Genomic DNA, 15,846 nt, shown 5'->3' with positions numbered 1-15,846 from the left:
TGACACTGCGTGCACAGGCCCTGCAATGGCAGAGGCCAGAGATAGGTTTGAAAGGCTACTTTGGTGGGTGGCGCAATCAGCGCTGCAAGCCCACCAGTAGTATTTAATTTAGCAGCCATGGGTATCTCAGGTACCACTCTACAAGGGACTGACAGGTTAATTAGATAGGTCAAACAGGTGTACACCAATCTTACCATATTTAACACAGAAAGCACACACAGTTTACACTGAACAACAGTGCTACTGAAACCACCAACACCATGTCAGAAAAAAGGGTAGGAGAAAGGCAAAAAGTTTAGGGATGACCCTGCAAAAAGGGCCAAGTCCAACAGTAACAAACTGGAATTTCCCCTCTACTATCATGGGTGTTTTGTGGCCAACTCAGTAAAGCAGCAGATTGCATCCCCACCTTCCCAGAACATGTCAAAGAAGAGTGATCCATGTTATAAATGTTTAGACACCTGAAATCCATTCAGCTGAGCTCAGGCATTAGCACAAAAACTGAAATCAGCTTTGTTGCTGTTCTATTGCAACTTAAGTAAATACAACCAGTGTATCATAGTTGGCTAATGTAAGGTCGCAATTACTTTTACACATTACCAATATGTGCTTCAGTAAGCAACTCTGTTTTTCCAGGTTTCAATGGGAAAATATTTTCTTTTCTACTATCTGCAGTGAGCTCAACTGTGCAGAGGCCACACACATAGACAGGTGCCTTGTCATAATAATTATATTAATTAGGAAATTAAAATGTTGATTTACACTGGCCACTAGTGATGTGCTCACTTTATAAAGCTACAACATGGAGATCAAGCATGTTAATGGTCAAAAGCAAATCAAAAAGGGCAGCATAGACATACGATGCTTGTTTTTAGAACAGTCACACGTCTTTGGGACCTAGATTCAGTACCCTTTGTTGGGTGCCTTGGCAGTGGCTTAATCGTGTTCCTTATTCCAAGAGGAGCTGAGAGTGATGCCATATAATCCAGAATGACTGTTGTTTGCTCCAGTCTCTCATGCTATGATGTAGTCAATAAGTATTACAGTAGTACTGAGCTCTTGCTGAATATATTTTCTCTTAATATACTCTTTGGAACGTATGGTCTTTAGAGTTTGGTGGATGTGGCACATGTGCCAAAAAGTGACAGATGTCTCCTTTGTCCGATTCAGAGTGCATAGATATCAATATATTCAGTCCACAACCACAAATATCTAAATCAGGCTCTTAATTTTTCTTCCCAGTATATATCATGTTATAGGTATTAATATACCAAGCTATACATTTCCATGAAGAGATTCAGTAGGAGGTGTCAGTGTTGCTGAGGAAATCAATGTCAAATGTGTACTTTCCTTTACAAAAATGTTAGATTAACACTGCCACAGAACAGTCTTGATGAAGCCCACATTATTCATGGAAAATGGTTTAGTCAGCACACCAACTTGCAGTAGGGATGAAGTGTTCTATCAATTTAACATTTAAAAAAGAATATAATTCAGTAGGGCTACATAAGCTATGGATTTGTAATGCTAGCGATCACTTATTCCCAAAACAGATATGCCCAACTTCATCAAATGCTCTTTCCTCCTGTGGGCTTACATTTCTCTACAAGTGAAAATACTTTTAACTTTAAACACTAAAAAGGAAGGTTATTGAGCTAGTCTACTCAGTTTAAAGAAAATAATCACAATGAGAAATTTCAATGAAGATTATGGTGCCCTTATTTTAAAAATGATGATAGTCTGGCTTTTGACTTGTGTATCAATAAATTGTAAAACATTCAGGCTTTTGTATTAGAAAAATTGCTTTCAATTTTATATGTTTAGGTCTGTTTTTTTCAAACATCTCTAGTGCTAGATTTTAAACATAGACAATTAAACATTAGAACATTAGAACCAATGATAGAATACTTCCATTAGGCAGTACAATTTTCACATTTTGGAAAATGGCTACATTTTAAATTATTTAATGAATGATTTCATAGTTTTTAAAAAGTAATGCGTAGTAGATACTAACCTCTGAGCTAAGTACTTGCTCTCTTTTCTATCTCTGTTATTTTCATTTTCTTACTACAATCCCCCTATCTCCATTGTCTCAATCTTTCTTTCTCTCCCCTTTATTTTGTTGTTCTATGATGCTGCACAGTGGTCTTTGGCCAGTTTGTGTTTTTCCAGACATCACTCCATGATGTGGTTGAGGTGTATGACGGACCAAGTCAGCAGTCGGCTCTCTTATCTTCTCTCTCAGGATCTCATTCAGGTATTTCTTAATAGAACTATCTTGCATCAGTAATTTCATTCAAATCATATGGATAAGTGTTCTAATGCGAGTGGTCTTATGCTTAAAGGTGAAGACTACAAATACAGAACATATAGTAACAGAGTTCTAATTCATGATGTTTCGTTTTTATAAATATTCATTAAACTCATCCTTTCGAAGCAATTGTACACTTAATAATGTTGAATCATGAGAAAGCTCTAACCTCATAGGGCCTGATTCAGATCTCAGCAGATTGGTTACTCTGTCACAACTGTGACAGATATCCCGTCATCCAAAATATAGATCCCACTATATTCAATGGGATTTATATTTCGCAGATGGGATATCCGTCAGCATTGTGATGGACTAACAAGTCTGCCAAGATCTAAATCAGGCCCCTAGTGATTAATTGTCTGTCCTCAAAAGGCTGCTTGTTGGTCACATACATTGCGAGTGGTCTGTTAATACATATATCTATCTGCTGAAAAAAATGTATTATTAAATACTCAGAACCAAATTTGTAAGCCAAAGAGGAATTATATAAATCTTCATTTTTGTAGAATCATTATTTAAATATTCCCATACAAATATTGGCCTTCAAGACACTTGTCTAAATATATATATATAAAAAGAACAGCAGAATGAACCACTGTGCAGCATGTGTAAGATAACGTGCACTTGTTTAAAGAAAAGCTTCACTAAATCCAAAAATCCATGCAAAGCCCATGTGAAATTAAAATATGCAATGCAATCTACATTTCTTTTTTTAAGATTTATGCCAAATTTCAAAATAGTAAAGGGGGTCTGACAAGTAAGGAGAACTGCTATATTAACAATATTAAATATTTAAATAGTGATATTTAATAGATAGCTGAACCTTCAGTAGGCCCTCATAAAAAATAATTTTAATGTTCATGTGCCAAAAAGGGTATTTTAAACAGTAGGTATAATATCCATCTAATAGTTAGCAAATTTCATAAAAATGGTTGCGGTAATGATGAGCAGGAGATTTTCATATGAATGAAGTAATTAATATAGTTGCATCTTATTGAAAATCAAGGCACACTATAAAATAACTGAGAAATGTAGGTAAGACTGCAATGAAATATTAACTATTCTCAAATGATATAATGTATTCTTACTGCAGTCTTGTTCACTGCATAAATTTAGAATATATTTTCAATCAGATATCTATAAAATGTGAAATATTAATTATTATTATTTTTTTGCCATTGCTTAATGATCTACTGCTGTTTTCAATTGTACAGTATGTTTCAACGTGAATTTAGCCTCACCTTCCATCATTTCTTTAGTATTGTAAATTAAGTTGTAAACAAAACAAATTATTTCTTACAGCAACTTCTACAGAAGAGTGCTGCACTTACTATCTGATGAAAGCACCATAGGATTTCCCCATTCAGTATTTTACTTTATTGTGTTATTTTGAATGAGGTGGTAAAGATGTCTTTCTGGGTAATTTTCTTATAGGGGATTGTACTGGGACATTTGAGATTGTTTGAGTGCTGTAAAATTAAGTCATATCTTGTTATCTCCGTCACCTGTGTATATTAATGTACATCATTTTTCATTTTATATTATGATGTGTAAACAGAAAAAATAGATGACTATATATCATTGCTAATTTGGCAACAGATCATTCAGAGTGCTTATGATACGTTGTTTCTTTTTATTCTGTTGAGTAGGGGAATCTCTTCCACTGAGTACAGGTAACCAGATCACAATTAAATTTACGTCTGTGGGACCCGTAACAGCTAAGGGATTTCACTTTGTCTATCAAGGTAAATGATCATTAGATTTGAACAACATATTATTTGTTGGTTGAATGTACTATGAATTCAATACACTACTTTGCAAAGACTTATAAAGTGCTGTAAATGTTTCAAATACATTATTTCCAACACTGGTTCATTCTTTATATACACTAATAACTTATAGCAGTGTTATATGAGTTATACTTCGGTATACAAGGGAAACAGTTTTTATTCTTTAGATTGTTATCGGTTTTATGCTGTTATGAATCACTAATATCGAAACATTTCACTTTATTGCTCTACATATTACATAACAGTGTTAAGTTCTAGAAAGCATAACTTTATTTTCCGGGATCTGCGTTATGTACTATATTCAGAGTGTATGTTATGCTGCATGTGTAAAAGTCAGCGGTGTTCTAGAATGTCTTTCCAATAGTTTTGTGTAGTGGGTGGTCAACAATCCATTTCTTACATTGGAGGAAAATTGATCCTTTCTTTTCTACAAATAGAAGTAATTTTGCTTTTAGAAAACCTTGAATAGAACAATGGCTTTAGTTAATTTTTAATTAGACAAATTGAGCAAACAATGCATTTGCTTCCATTTGTGAATGCTGTAATTCTGCATTTATTTACTGGAATGTATTAGGAATATGTCTGAAAAATAGTTTGCTTGTCTTTCTCTCTAAAAGGGCTGATTGTATGTGTGAATTCCCCCTGATGAGGCATATACTTAAATAATAAAAATAAATACTGACACTGTGGAATATATATCATTGAGTTGTTGAGGTTTGGCAAATGTTGAAATATGTGTGATAATGAAAGGGAAAGTTGAGACTCTCAAGTATGGCAAACACTTCTGATAATGTAAGCTTTTGTATCAAACAAAATCACTCATATAATCACCCATTATGTTACAATTACATAAAAAGAAGAATATGTGCTTCTTTTAGACACAAATATATATCCAATTGAAGCACATATTTTCTTTTTTTCAAAGAAATGTATAAAAACAAAGGGGGATATCTATTTCAGTTCATTGAAGCATTCATAGGTGTGGTTTTAGGAACCACTTGACATTCAGCTTTATTTTTGTGTAAACTCAGTTATTGCATTATAGAGCCATAATATGTAGATACCCATTATGTAAACTTTGCTTGTAAGGATACAGATAATTGGACAATAATTCTACGTTGTAAAATCCCTGAAGACAGATTTTGAAGCTGTCAGAGGTTGTACTGCAACATTGATGTCAATAACAGACATGGTAATGACTTTGAAAATCACTGCTGAAATCAGGAATTACATCATCAATGATCATTGATTACCACTTGTTTATACCTTTCGAAAATGTGAGGGATGAAGAGAAGGGTATATATAACTAGCATTTCACAGCGTACTCGAATTTCCAGACCTACCATGGGACATAGTTTCAGGAAAGTCATCACAAAGAGAAAACAATTGATATGAGTCATCATCCAAGGCCCAGTAATTAAATGTAAATTCATCAACGTGATGTACATTATACAAGTTAAAAAAGTAAATAAATAAGAAAGCTGAATATTTCAACAGCACTCTCGTTGGCTTTCTGCAGCAGCAGATATGGCATTGACTGTGCACCTAAAGTAGGGATAACGTCGTTAGTGAAACCAATTCAATTACACAAGTCCTACATTACCTGAATTGTAATAGGGAAAGCATCTTAGTGACAGTTCTTATATAGCAACAAAGAGGGTGGTTAATACATTGAACGTATCCGTGCAAGGTGACAATACATGTGTGCAATATTCTAGGAAGTTGCTAATTAAATTGTGCATGTTTCTGCAAAATACTTCGCAGTGTGAGCTTCATTTTTTTAAGGGCTAGATAATGAGACAATGTGCAATATGTGTTAGGTGCAGGAATATTCCACTCTGTCCAATTCCACCAGCATCCAGTTGAAGCCAGCATTGATAGACATAGAAATTGTTGCTGATAGCTGTCAATGTTAGAACGGATATGACGTGTGCACTTTCAATGCATGAGTTCACTATCTTTAACTAAATTATAATATTTACCTGTTTAAATTTAAAACCTGGTTTGAAAGTTGTTGTAAAAATAAAGTCTGAATTTTCAGACGAAACTACCAACGTGCAATTCCCACACCAGAAGCCGAAATGGCACAAACTTTTAATTTCTGAAAATTTTTACTGAAATAGATTGAAAACCCCAATGCGCATACGAGCCTAGTATCTTTTAAAAATGCTAGCCATTACTTGCACAGGGCAATAATTGAGAATACATCTCATCTCATTTGCTTGCTCAGTCGATGCATTATGGTACAGAATTACAGGTAGATTCAACAGAAGGCCCAATGGATGTAGCTTTCAGTGTTTCAGAAGGTGTGGGTGTACAGATCCCCCGATGCCTCAATAGTTCAACAAAATCCTGTTTATCACTGTATTTTACTACCCAAATAGCCGGGAAGGAGGGTGCGGGGTGGGTCATTGACCTTGCTTGTATCAGGTATCTTTGTACTCTTGCATGTCCACTTGTCCACATATGTTCCTTAAATAATCCAGTCCACGGGTTTCCATATGTATTTGAACATATGTAGAGGACATTATAACTGATGGTGTCAAAGCAGTAGCTGACTGTAAGAGCAACTGCAGGAGAGGTGACAAGACCTGACCACCCCGGTAGGTAAAAAAAAGTCACTTTTTCAAGTGCCTACAAAAACCAGCATGGGAGGAAAGACTTGCAGTGTGGGTGGAAAGGGTAAGCATAAATTGGCAGCTGCGACTCGAAAGGAGCGCCCCCTCCCCCCCACCTGGCTTTTCAAAATCCTGGGGCCTCAGAGGCCCCTTGCGCCATCGGAACTTCACTTTTCATGAAGTTCCGTGGCGCAGAAGCCAGCGTGGTATTTATCAGGCAGCAGTACGCCAGTTTTTGTGGCGTACTGCTGCCTGATAAATATCAGTCCCTTTAACGCAGTGTACTGCGTTAAAGGGGCGTGCAATGGGTGTTGCTGGGGGCGTTCCCAGCAACATCCATGGCCTTTTGACACTGCCCCAGATGTACGAGAAATTGTAACTCTGAAGCAGTGCCAAAAGCTTACGCCTCCCCAGGGGAGGCGTAAGGGAGGCGCAACAGGGAGAAATGTCTTTATTTCTCCTCGTATTTCCTTTTTCTATGTGTGCTGCATTCTACAGCACACATAGAAAGAGGAAAAGCCTCTTGTGATTATTTTTGTACAGAAAGGTTTCCCTTCCTGTACAAAAATAATCTTCCCCGCAACGCAGGCACCCTTGCACCATTGTGCAAGGGTGCCTGCGCTGGCGCAGGCAGCCCATTGTGCGCCGGCGGAGGGGAAAAGGACAGGAATGCGCCGTATCTTATAGATACGGCGCATTTCTGCCCTTTTCTTTTGCCGTAGGGAAGCGCAGCAGGAAGGCCTGCTGCGCTTCCCTACGGCAAAAAGTCATAAATGAGGCCCCTGGTACCTCCACCTCCCTAAGAAAGGCAGACCTCAACTGTCTTTTGGGGCTATACCAGTGGAAGGCCGTTCTCAAGTGCATCGGCCCCTGACGATGGAGGGCAATGCCAACTAGTGAGAGGGCTTTGAAAGTCACACACTTCTTGACTGGCAGCCAGCGCAGACAGCGAATGCCCTCTCTGGCTCACAAACGTTTAGGAATGTCCAAGATCACACATAACGTCCATCATCACACATTTGAAATATTAGCTGGTGTACGGTGCTTCTCACCAATCAGATTATTATATTTGCACATATATCTGAGTAGAAAGACACCTGCTTGCTAACAGATATGTGAGTTAATTTATCAGATTGCCAGTGCATCTTTGAACTGCCTGGAAGTGACCTTCTAAAATTAATATTCATACTGGAATGCTTTTTCTCTGGGCAGAATTAAAAAAGGCTCAGTTTTTTGACAGGGTTTCTTCAGTTTCATTATTCATTTCGAAATTAAAGGTTGCAGGTGCTGAAGCCTCTGCCATACTGAGAATCCATAATTTACAATGAGCTTCTTTTTAATCCCAATCTGACAAGCAGAACACATTTTTCTAACCCCTAGTCAAAAGGCAAACACAGTTTCAGACAGCCTACGTTTTCAAGCAACGGCACCGACTGAATAAAAAATTCATTGCAAGACTGGATGTTTTTGCATCTTTAGAAATTCTCAGCTGATATCCGAATGTGTTTTCAATCTTGGCGAGAATACAAATGACTCTGCACACTTTAGTAATATTTCAATTCAGAATAAAATTGATGCTATTAAATCTTCATTTAGAGGATCCATTTGAGAATTATGCAAATTCTCCCAATTACCTATACCTCGATGCTTTCCACAAATCATGTTTAATGTTTGCATTTCAAAGTCTTCGTTATATCTCCTACCCAGATGCAAAAAGTGCAAGTAAATAATTACTCGTTGTTTGTGCAGCTGTTCCAAGAACAAGTGCCACGCAGTGCAGCTCTGTGCCTGAGCCGCGCTTTGGAAAAAGAATTGGGAACGAGTTCGCGGTGGGCGCGCACGTGCTTTTCGAGTGCAACCCGGGGTACCTTCTCCACGGATCGGCATCCATTCGATGTGATACGGTGCCGAACGCCTTGGCGCAGTGGAACGATTCCTTGCCTACATGTATCGGTGAGTGCTCCTGCCTCTCTGCCTTTTATTACTGGTTGCATCCTGAAAGACATTTATTTCTATATTAAACTTAAAAAGGCTTGCTGTTAATTTCTCCTCTGTTCCTTCCTTTCTTCCATTACTGTCATCACCGTGCTTATAAAAATGTAATAATTTGTACAAAAATGTATACTTTGTGTAAATTGGTTTTCTATGGGCGTGCGTGGCTGGTATTAAATGCTGACAAAATTATACTTTTCAATTAACAGGTTTATGATTGCTTGGCCGAGGGACATTTTGCAGCAGGGGAATAAAGGGTGCAGGTTACTAATAGAAATTCTACCCACTGGGCCAGCATTTTTCTTGGCTTTATTTAGAACACAATTTATGTAAGAAAATACTTCTGTAACACAATATTCTGACACAGAACCAAAAAAAAATGCAATGTACCAGTATTTTTTATTAATTTACTAGAATGACTGTAGGCATAGCGAGCAAGGCACTCATGTTTGGCATACCCATCCCACTTAGGGCAAAAAATGCTGCTGTAACAAATGGTGGACGAAATACTGAAGATCTCAAACATTCATCCCCATTCAAGAGATCTTTTGGTCACAGTGCCACTGAATTCAAGCTAGCCTGGCAGACGAGGAGTGATACCCCGAAACCAGTCCAAGGATGCTTGTTTCCAGACTAGGAAGGACCCAGCTTCGCAGTTCGGGCTGGATTGTTCCCATGAGGAGCAGTGTCAAGACTGATTTACATATGGCTTGGGCCAAACTGGGGTGGCATAGTGAGCAAAAGAATTATGGATTATACCTAGATCTCTTGACTGGGGGTGAGTGGTTGGAAAGTTTCAGCACTCCGTCCATCATTTTGTTGTGTTTGCGATAACCTTTATTAACAGAAATGCTTGACTTTTTGGCAAAAGTAATATGGTTAACATTATTCTTGGTGCAAACTTTCACTCCCTCATAGGTCGATTTGACAATCAGGCCTATCCAGTGTGGTAAAGAAAAATAGCGATAATTTTAGTCCACATTATTGTCTTACTAATTTGCTTTTATTTATTGCATTCCTATTAAGAGATCCATAAGTTATAATAATATAATTAGTTACGGTGTTGTTGAGATTGAAAATAAATGTGCTATTCTATTGTGAACAGATGGATTTAGATAGATTTCAGAATGTAGTTAAAGGGCTTGGATGAGCTCTAAACTTTAGAAACCAAAAACATATTTACATCAATCCATGACGTCTATAAGAATGACACCAATATGTGCAGCTCTAGATAATGCAGCGTCTTCCTACTGAGAGGATGTTATGCCCTCCCCCACCCGACCCCATTGATGGCAAGGATTGTCCTTTAGCTTGCTTTTACACCTTTTTCTGGATACAATGACAAAGGTGGACTTATAACCATGCCTTTTATATAGAACATGAAGGTGACATTACAACTAATCTAACTTTTATTTATTTATTTATTTATAGCATTTATTGAGCGCACTGTTACCCATGGGTGTCCTGGCGCCATGTGAGATCTTTCAAAGGGTCCAGCCGGTGTCATGCTACTTAGTAAACTATTCAGTAAACAGCCAAGTTTCTAAAGCCTTTCGAAAGGTAAAGAGTCTCGGTATACCTCTAAGCCTATGGGGAAGCTTGTTCCATGCTTTGACTGCATTTGCCACAAAGCTTTTTCCACCCCAAGTGGCCTTTCTAACAAATGGCACATAAACCAGTTTAGCATGAGATGAACGTGGTAATCTACTTGGCGTGTACCAATAAAGTCGTTCTTTTAAATGGGCCGACCCTACTACATGAAGAGCCTTATGGACCAGACACATCGCCTTGAACATAGTACACTTCCTGAGTGGCAGCCAGTGTAGTCTTCGAATCTCTTCCGCTATTGGAGCATATTTAGGAATGCCCAGCAGCAGTCTAGCAGCTGCGTTCTGTAGGAGTTGCAACTTCTGCAATAACCTTCCTGAATATTGAAGTACAAACTGTTACAGTAATCCAGCCTCGACATAGTGAGAGCTGTGATCACTGTTTTACGACATTCGATCGGCAGCAAAGGCAGAATTTTCTTGCAGGACTTAAGGGCGAGAGACATGGCAGAACCTACTGAATTAACCTGGTCTTTCAAATTAAGCTTCTGATCTATCCACACCCCAAGATTTTAACCTTCCTATTGGGTGCGGGAAGAGGACCCAGGGTATCTGGCCACCATTCTGGATTCCTGAAATTGGGATAATTCCCAAAACATACCACCTCCGTCTTACTGGAGTTTAACTTAAGGCAGTTTTGGGCCATCCATGTCCCCACTGCGTTCATACAATCTTTAAAACGGACTGCCGTACTTTTTAAATTCAGCTGGAAGAAGAGACACCACTGTTTGGGAATCATCTGCAAACTGGTCAGACTAAACCCAAAGGACTAAATAAGGGGTGCGAGGGAGGACACAAAAATATTAAATAGTGTCGGACTCAGTGAGGACCCCTGACGGACCCCACATGGTAATGAAAAATGTTTAGATACGAATTCCCCCAACGTCACCTGCTGAGTCCGGTTAGACAAAAGTGATCTTAAGAGTCTCCAAGCCGAGCCCTGTACTCCGATCTCCTGCAGCCGGTCCATCAACAAACGTGATGGGCCGTATCGAATGCTGCAGAGAGATCTAACAGGATCAGGGCCGCATTACCACCAAGATCTAGAATAGTCCTTATCTCTTCTGTAGATTTCAAAAGGGCAGCTTCAGTACTGTGGCCCCCTCGAAAACCATATTGTGTTTGGTCCAGGGCTTGAGTGGACTCCAGAAATTGGCTAAGCTGCATATTTAAATTTTTCTCAATAATTTTAGCAGGTACTGTAAGTCTAGATATAGGTCTATAATTGTTTGGGTCTTTTTTATCAAGATTAGGTTTCTTCAGGAGGGGCAGAATAGAAGTTTTTTTCCAGTCTAATGGGAAATATCCCTCTGAGTACATTAAATTGGAAATAGGTGTCAGAATTTGAGATACTGGCACAGCCGCTAGCTTTCATAAAGCAATCGGACAAGGGTCCGAGGGGGATCCAGATTTCACCTGACTTTGAAGTTTACCAGTTTCTATAGCTGATGGTGCAACAAATTTGTCTAATACCACCTTCATCTCCATCTGTCGATCGACAGTTTGATTCGCCATGTTCTTAGCTGTAGCATTTGAGAAAGTGGAAAAAATAGCATCTACTTTCTCAAAAAAGAATCTAGCCAGTTTTTCACATAACTCCTGACTAGGTATAGCTGTGATCGACACTGGATTGGCCAGGCTGGTAACTGTATTAAACAGTTCCCTCGCTGAATTTTTTGCTCTATTAATCCTCATAGAGAAAAATAGAAGTTTTGCCTGATGAACCTGCTGTTTATAAATGGCAAGAGCACATTTATACTTCTTCTTGTCGGTATCTTTATAGTCTGTTCTCCACTTTCTCTCCAAATGTTTACATATCAATTTTTTTTCCCTGAGTACCTGTGAATACCATGGGGCGGATGGCAGCCATCTGGTGGGGTAGAACATTTTTTTAGGAGCAAGCACATTCCCTGCTGTTTCTAACAAGCTAGTGAAGAAGCATGTTGCATCTTCTAGGTTAGAGGGGGGCACGCCTATGGTCTTATTGAGGGTATCGCACAGATCCTCAGCCACTACTTTATTCCACGCTCTTTTTACCAGCTTCTTTTTTGCAACTGGCTTCTGCAAAAGATGCTCTGGAACAGAGAGATTAAATAACACTGCTTTGTGGTCTGACCACGGAAGTGCAGTAATCTAAGTGCACTTGGTGCACTTGGTACATCACAGTGAATCTTGTCTACTGGCAGAGTTGGGTTTTGTGTGTGCAAAACAAATGTACCTTACTGCACAAGGCAGTCCTTTGGGTGAATTCTTTTTTCATTTTGGCAAGAATAATTACGCAACTATGAATTAATACATAGTACGCCTACTGGCTTTGAACTGTGTTGATATGATAATATAATGCATGCAATTCTGTAATCCCTTACATGCATGTCTCTAACGTCCTTATAATTAGTGACTAGTCATTCACTAATTTGCTGATTATAATTTAATAAAGAAATGACATCAGAACTTGACTATTATAAGTTATTACCGTCTAGTTCTCACATCACAATGCACTTCTGCCAAAACCAGCAGCCAAAGTGAAAGGCATGTCAGGTCATGCAGCATCTGTTTAAAGCAATAGAAAAGGAATTTTGCGTGTATTTACCCTGTTCTATTTTAATAGCTTACAATAACAAGCAGAGAGAATGTGTTTATTTTTGCCCATTTTAGATTGTGAAAAGCTAGAATCGTTCTACATGTTTCTACACATTCCGAACTTCTGCAGCTTTTTAGTTTTAAAAAAAATACTCACTTGTATTGAACTGTTTCTAATATCTATTTGCAACAAATAACTAACATGTTTTTGATGTGTTTAATTCTGCAGTAGGGGTTTTATTTGTATTCTTTATTTTTGCAAATATGCACCTAGGTTTTAAGAGGTTTGCGGAGAAAGTGATGGTGTGACCATGTATTATATGGGACAAATTAAACCCTGGCATACATTATAAGAATATTACAAGTCACCTAGTAGTTCAATTACCTTATATAGGAGCTCGGCGTTCTGCCCCATTCCTCAATATGGTTATGGAACTCCTTGGTGACTTGCTATATTCATATGATTTACGGCTGGGGGTACTTAATCCCTTTTGTCATTAGCACACATTTTGTCTTCCATGGTGAGAATTTTACACAGAACCTGTTAGGTTCCTCTCACTCTAGTTTACCAGATGTCTAAACATCATTGAGTACATCTTTTAATTTGTTATGTTTTACATTCAGATTTTACACATACATATATCTTCTCAGACACTTAGAAATTATAGAGAGTCAGGAGGATGGATTAGGACACATGGAAGCCCTGTCATAAGGAATTCCACATAACCACATTGTGCTCCTTAAAGGCAGAACTAATTTTACAGTTGTTATATGAAGAGACTGACTACAGTCCTCTTGTTTGATTCCTGTGGTTGCCTAAAAACATACAACACTGAGATATTGGTGTTAGCATAGGCAATATTTAATTAAATCTAGGATGCACACTAGAACATTGACTGTATTTCGGACCACTGGATCAAAGACTCCCAAGTGCTGCTGACTTGCAGGAAGCCAACATTAGTCATTGCATCCTACATAAGGTGTATGAGCAAGCATGATGATGAAGCATTTCACTGTGTTACTTTGTGGGAAGTTAATTCTTTCAATAGAAAGATGAAGCATTATTCAGAAGCACACCTTTCAGGCTTACTAATGTAGATGCCTTAATTTGACGTAATGCTTTTGCTACCAATTAAATTGTACAGTCATAGTACTTTTGGTTTTCTGATATATGTATTGGTAAATATACTATAAACATTCAATGTTCACCTATTTTAAATTATGTTATTGGTTGATTGGGATGTAAGCCCTGGTCAAGCATAAAGCCAAATCCTAGTCAGGGTAAGGCACAAACCCCAAATCAACCTGTGCTCACCCTCTAGTAGCTTGGCACAGAGCAGTTAGGCTTAAACTTAGAAGTAATGTGTAAAATATTTGTTCAACACGTCAAACAGTAAACCAATGAAAACCCACACAAAAAGATTTCACACCGGGTTAGAAAAATAGAACTTCATTCGGTAAATAAAACAAGACGGAAATAACAAAAATCCAATAAGTAGAACTTGAGTCATTGAATTTGAAAGTTTAGAGTGAAAAATAGCACTAAGAAGCAAAAAGTGCTATTGGGGAGATCTGGCCACACCAGACTGGCACAAAATCACAAGTTCAGGCCGACCGCTATAGAAAGCGAGTCGGCTACAGGGTCCCAGTTAGGCCAACCAAAGTACTTTAATCCCAGTTGCAGATCGCTTGCGTGGATCTGCGTCGGAGCAGCAGCGTGCAGCTGAGGCAATGCATCAGTTCCAAGATGTAGCGAGGGTACTGTCGATGGGGCTTGCAATTGGAAGTCCGAAGTCAAGAATGTGAGATGCAGCAGCGGCGAAGCATTAGTTTCGATGAGCATTGAAGCTACGAAGTGGATATCCGTCATAATCGCTGGGGATGCCATTGATGAGGAATGTGAGGAGCTTGCTCTGTGTAAGACATCGATTAGTGGCGGTTCCGAAGGCGATGCATTGGTCTCAGGTGTGGGACACTGCGGTGATGGGATTATTTTGAGACAGGCCTAATCCATGCAACAAGGTGATGCGTCAGTTCTGCTCAAAGATGCATCGCTCAGCCAAGGAGCTGCATCAGTTCTGATCGGTGATGCACCGCTCAGCCAAGGCAATGCGTCAGTTCTGCGTGAGGATGTGTTGCTCAGCACAGAATGCACAGGTTCCACTGGAGTTATACCTTAGGCCCACTTCCAAGTGTCCAACACTGGGCTGGCACCACTTAGAATGGGATACTCACAGATGGCAGTCTTAGATGCAAAAGCAGGTTGTTTGGAAGTCTTTTATGTCCCTAAGACTTCAGATCAGGAGGCCAGCCAGCTAGCTCTTGGAGTCACTCTGGATTCAAGGGATGCAGGTCCGGTCCTCTCACCCAGAGAAGAGTGCAGCAGGTCAGCCCAGTAATTCAGGGGTTCAGAAAAACAACAGGCCGGCAGAGTGGCAGTCCATTCAGCAGCAGAGCAGTCCTCCTTCCTGCAGGGTCTGCACAGGTCCAGACGTGTACTGATGTGGTGTCAGAGGTCCAGTGCATATAGACAGTTGTGCCTTTAAAGTGGGGGAGAATTCAAAGACATATCCTTGAAGTGCATTGTGGCCCTCTCTTCCCACCTTGGATCCAGACTCGATACAAGGGGGTATGCAGCCTTTTATGGGTTGACAGGACACAGACTATTTAGGTGTAAGTGAGGCTGGGTCCAGCTTCATCCTCCTATCTTGCTAGGGTAGCTCATTAGGTCACACCTGAGCTCCCATTGGGTGTGCCTGGCTAGAGGTAATATAAAAAGTCCAGTTGTCTCCCAATCCAGAAATGTGATCAGTGCAGCAGACACCAAATGGCTACAGTAAGAACATGCCAACTTTCTAAAAGTGGCATTCACAGAATTGCAATTTAAAATCAGACTTCATCATAAGTTTGGATTTTAAAATATGATTCCAGAGACACCAAACTTAAAG

General features: G+C 39.2%; 1 protein-coding gene across 1 annotated transcript in view; it reads left to right on the top strand.

Moving 5' to 3' along the window:
* Positions 1 to 15,846, top strand: part of CSMD3 (CUB and Sushi multiple domains 3) — a 2,596,150-nt gene that overhangs the window by 2,021,195 nt on the left and 559,109 nt on the right. The window contains exons 33-35 of the mRNA XM_086918068.1: positions 2,144 to 2,257; positions 3,961 to 4,056; positions 8,469 to 8,672. Coding sequence (XP_086774194.1) covers positions 2,144 to 2,257; positions 3,961 to 4,056; positions 8,469 to 8,672 — 414 coding nt within the window. The remainder of the gene's footprint in view (positions 1 to 2,143; positions 2,258 to 3,960; positions 4,057 to 8,468; positions 8,673 to 15,846) is intronic.

Source organism: Lissotriton vulgaris, chromosome 4_1 (assembly GCF_964263255.1).
Source record: "Lissotriton vulgaris chromosome 4_1, aLisVul1.2, whole genome shotgun sequence".
In the NCBI taxonomy this organism is placed as follows: domain Eukaryota; kingdom Metazoa; phylum Chordata; class Amphibia; order Caudata; family Salamandridae; genus Lissotriton; species Lissotriton vulgaris.
Note: the sequence above shows the minus strand (reverse complement) of the source record. Positions and strands in the feature narration are given on the sequence as shown.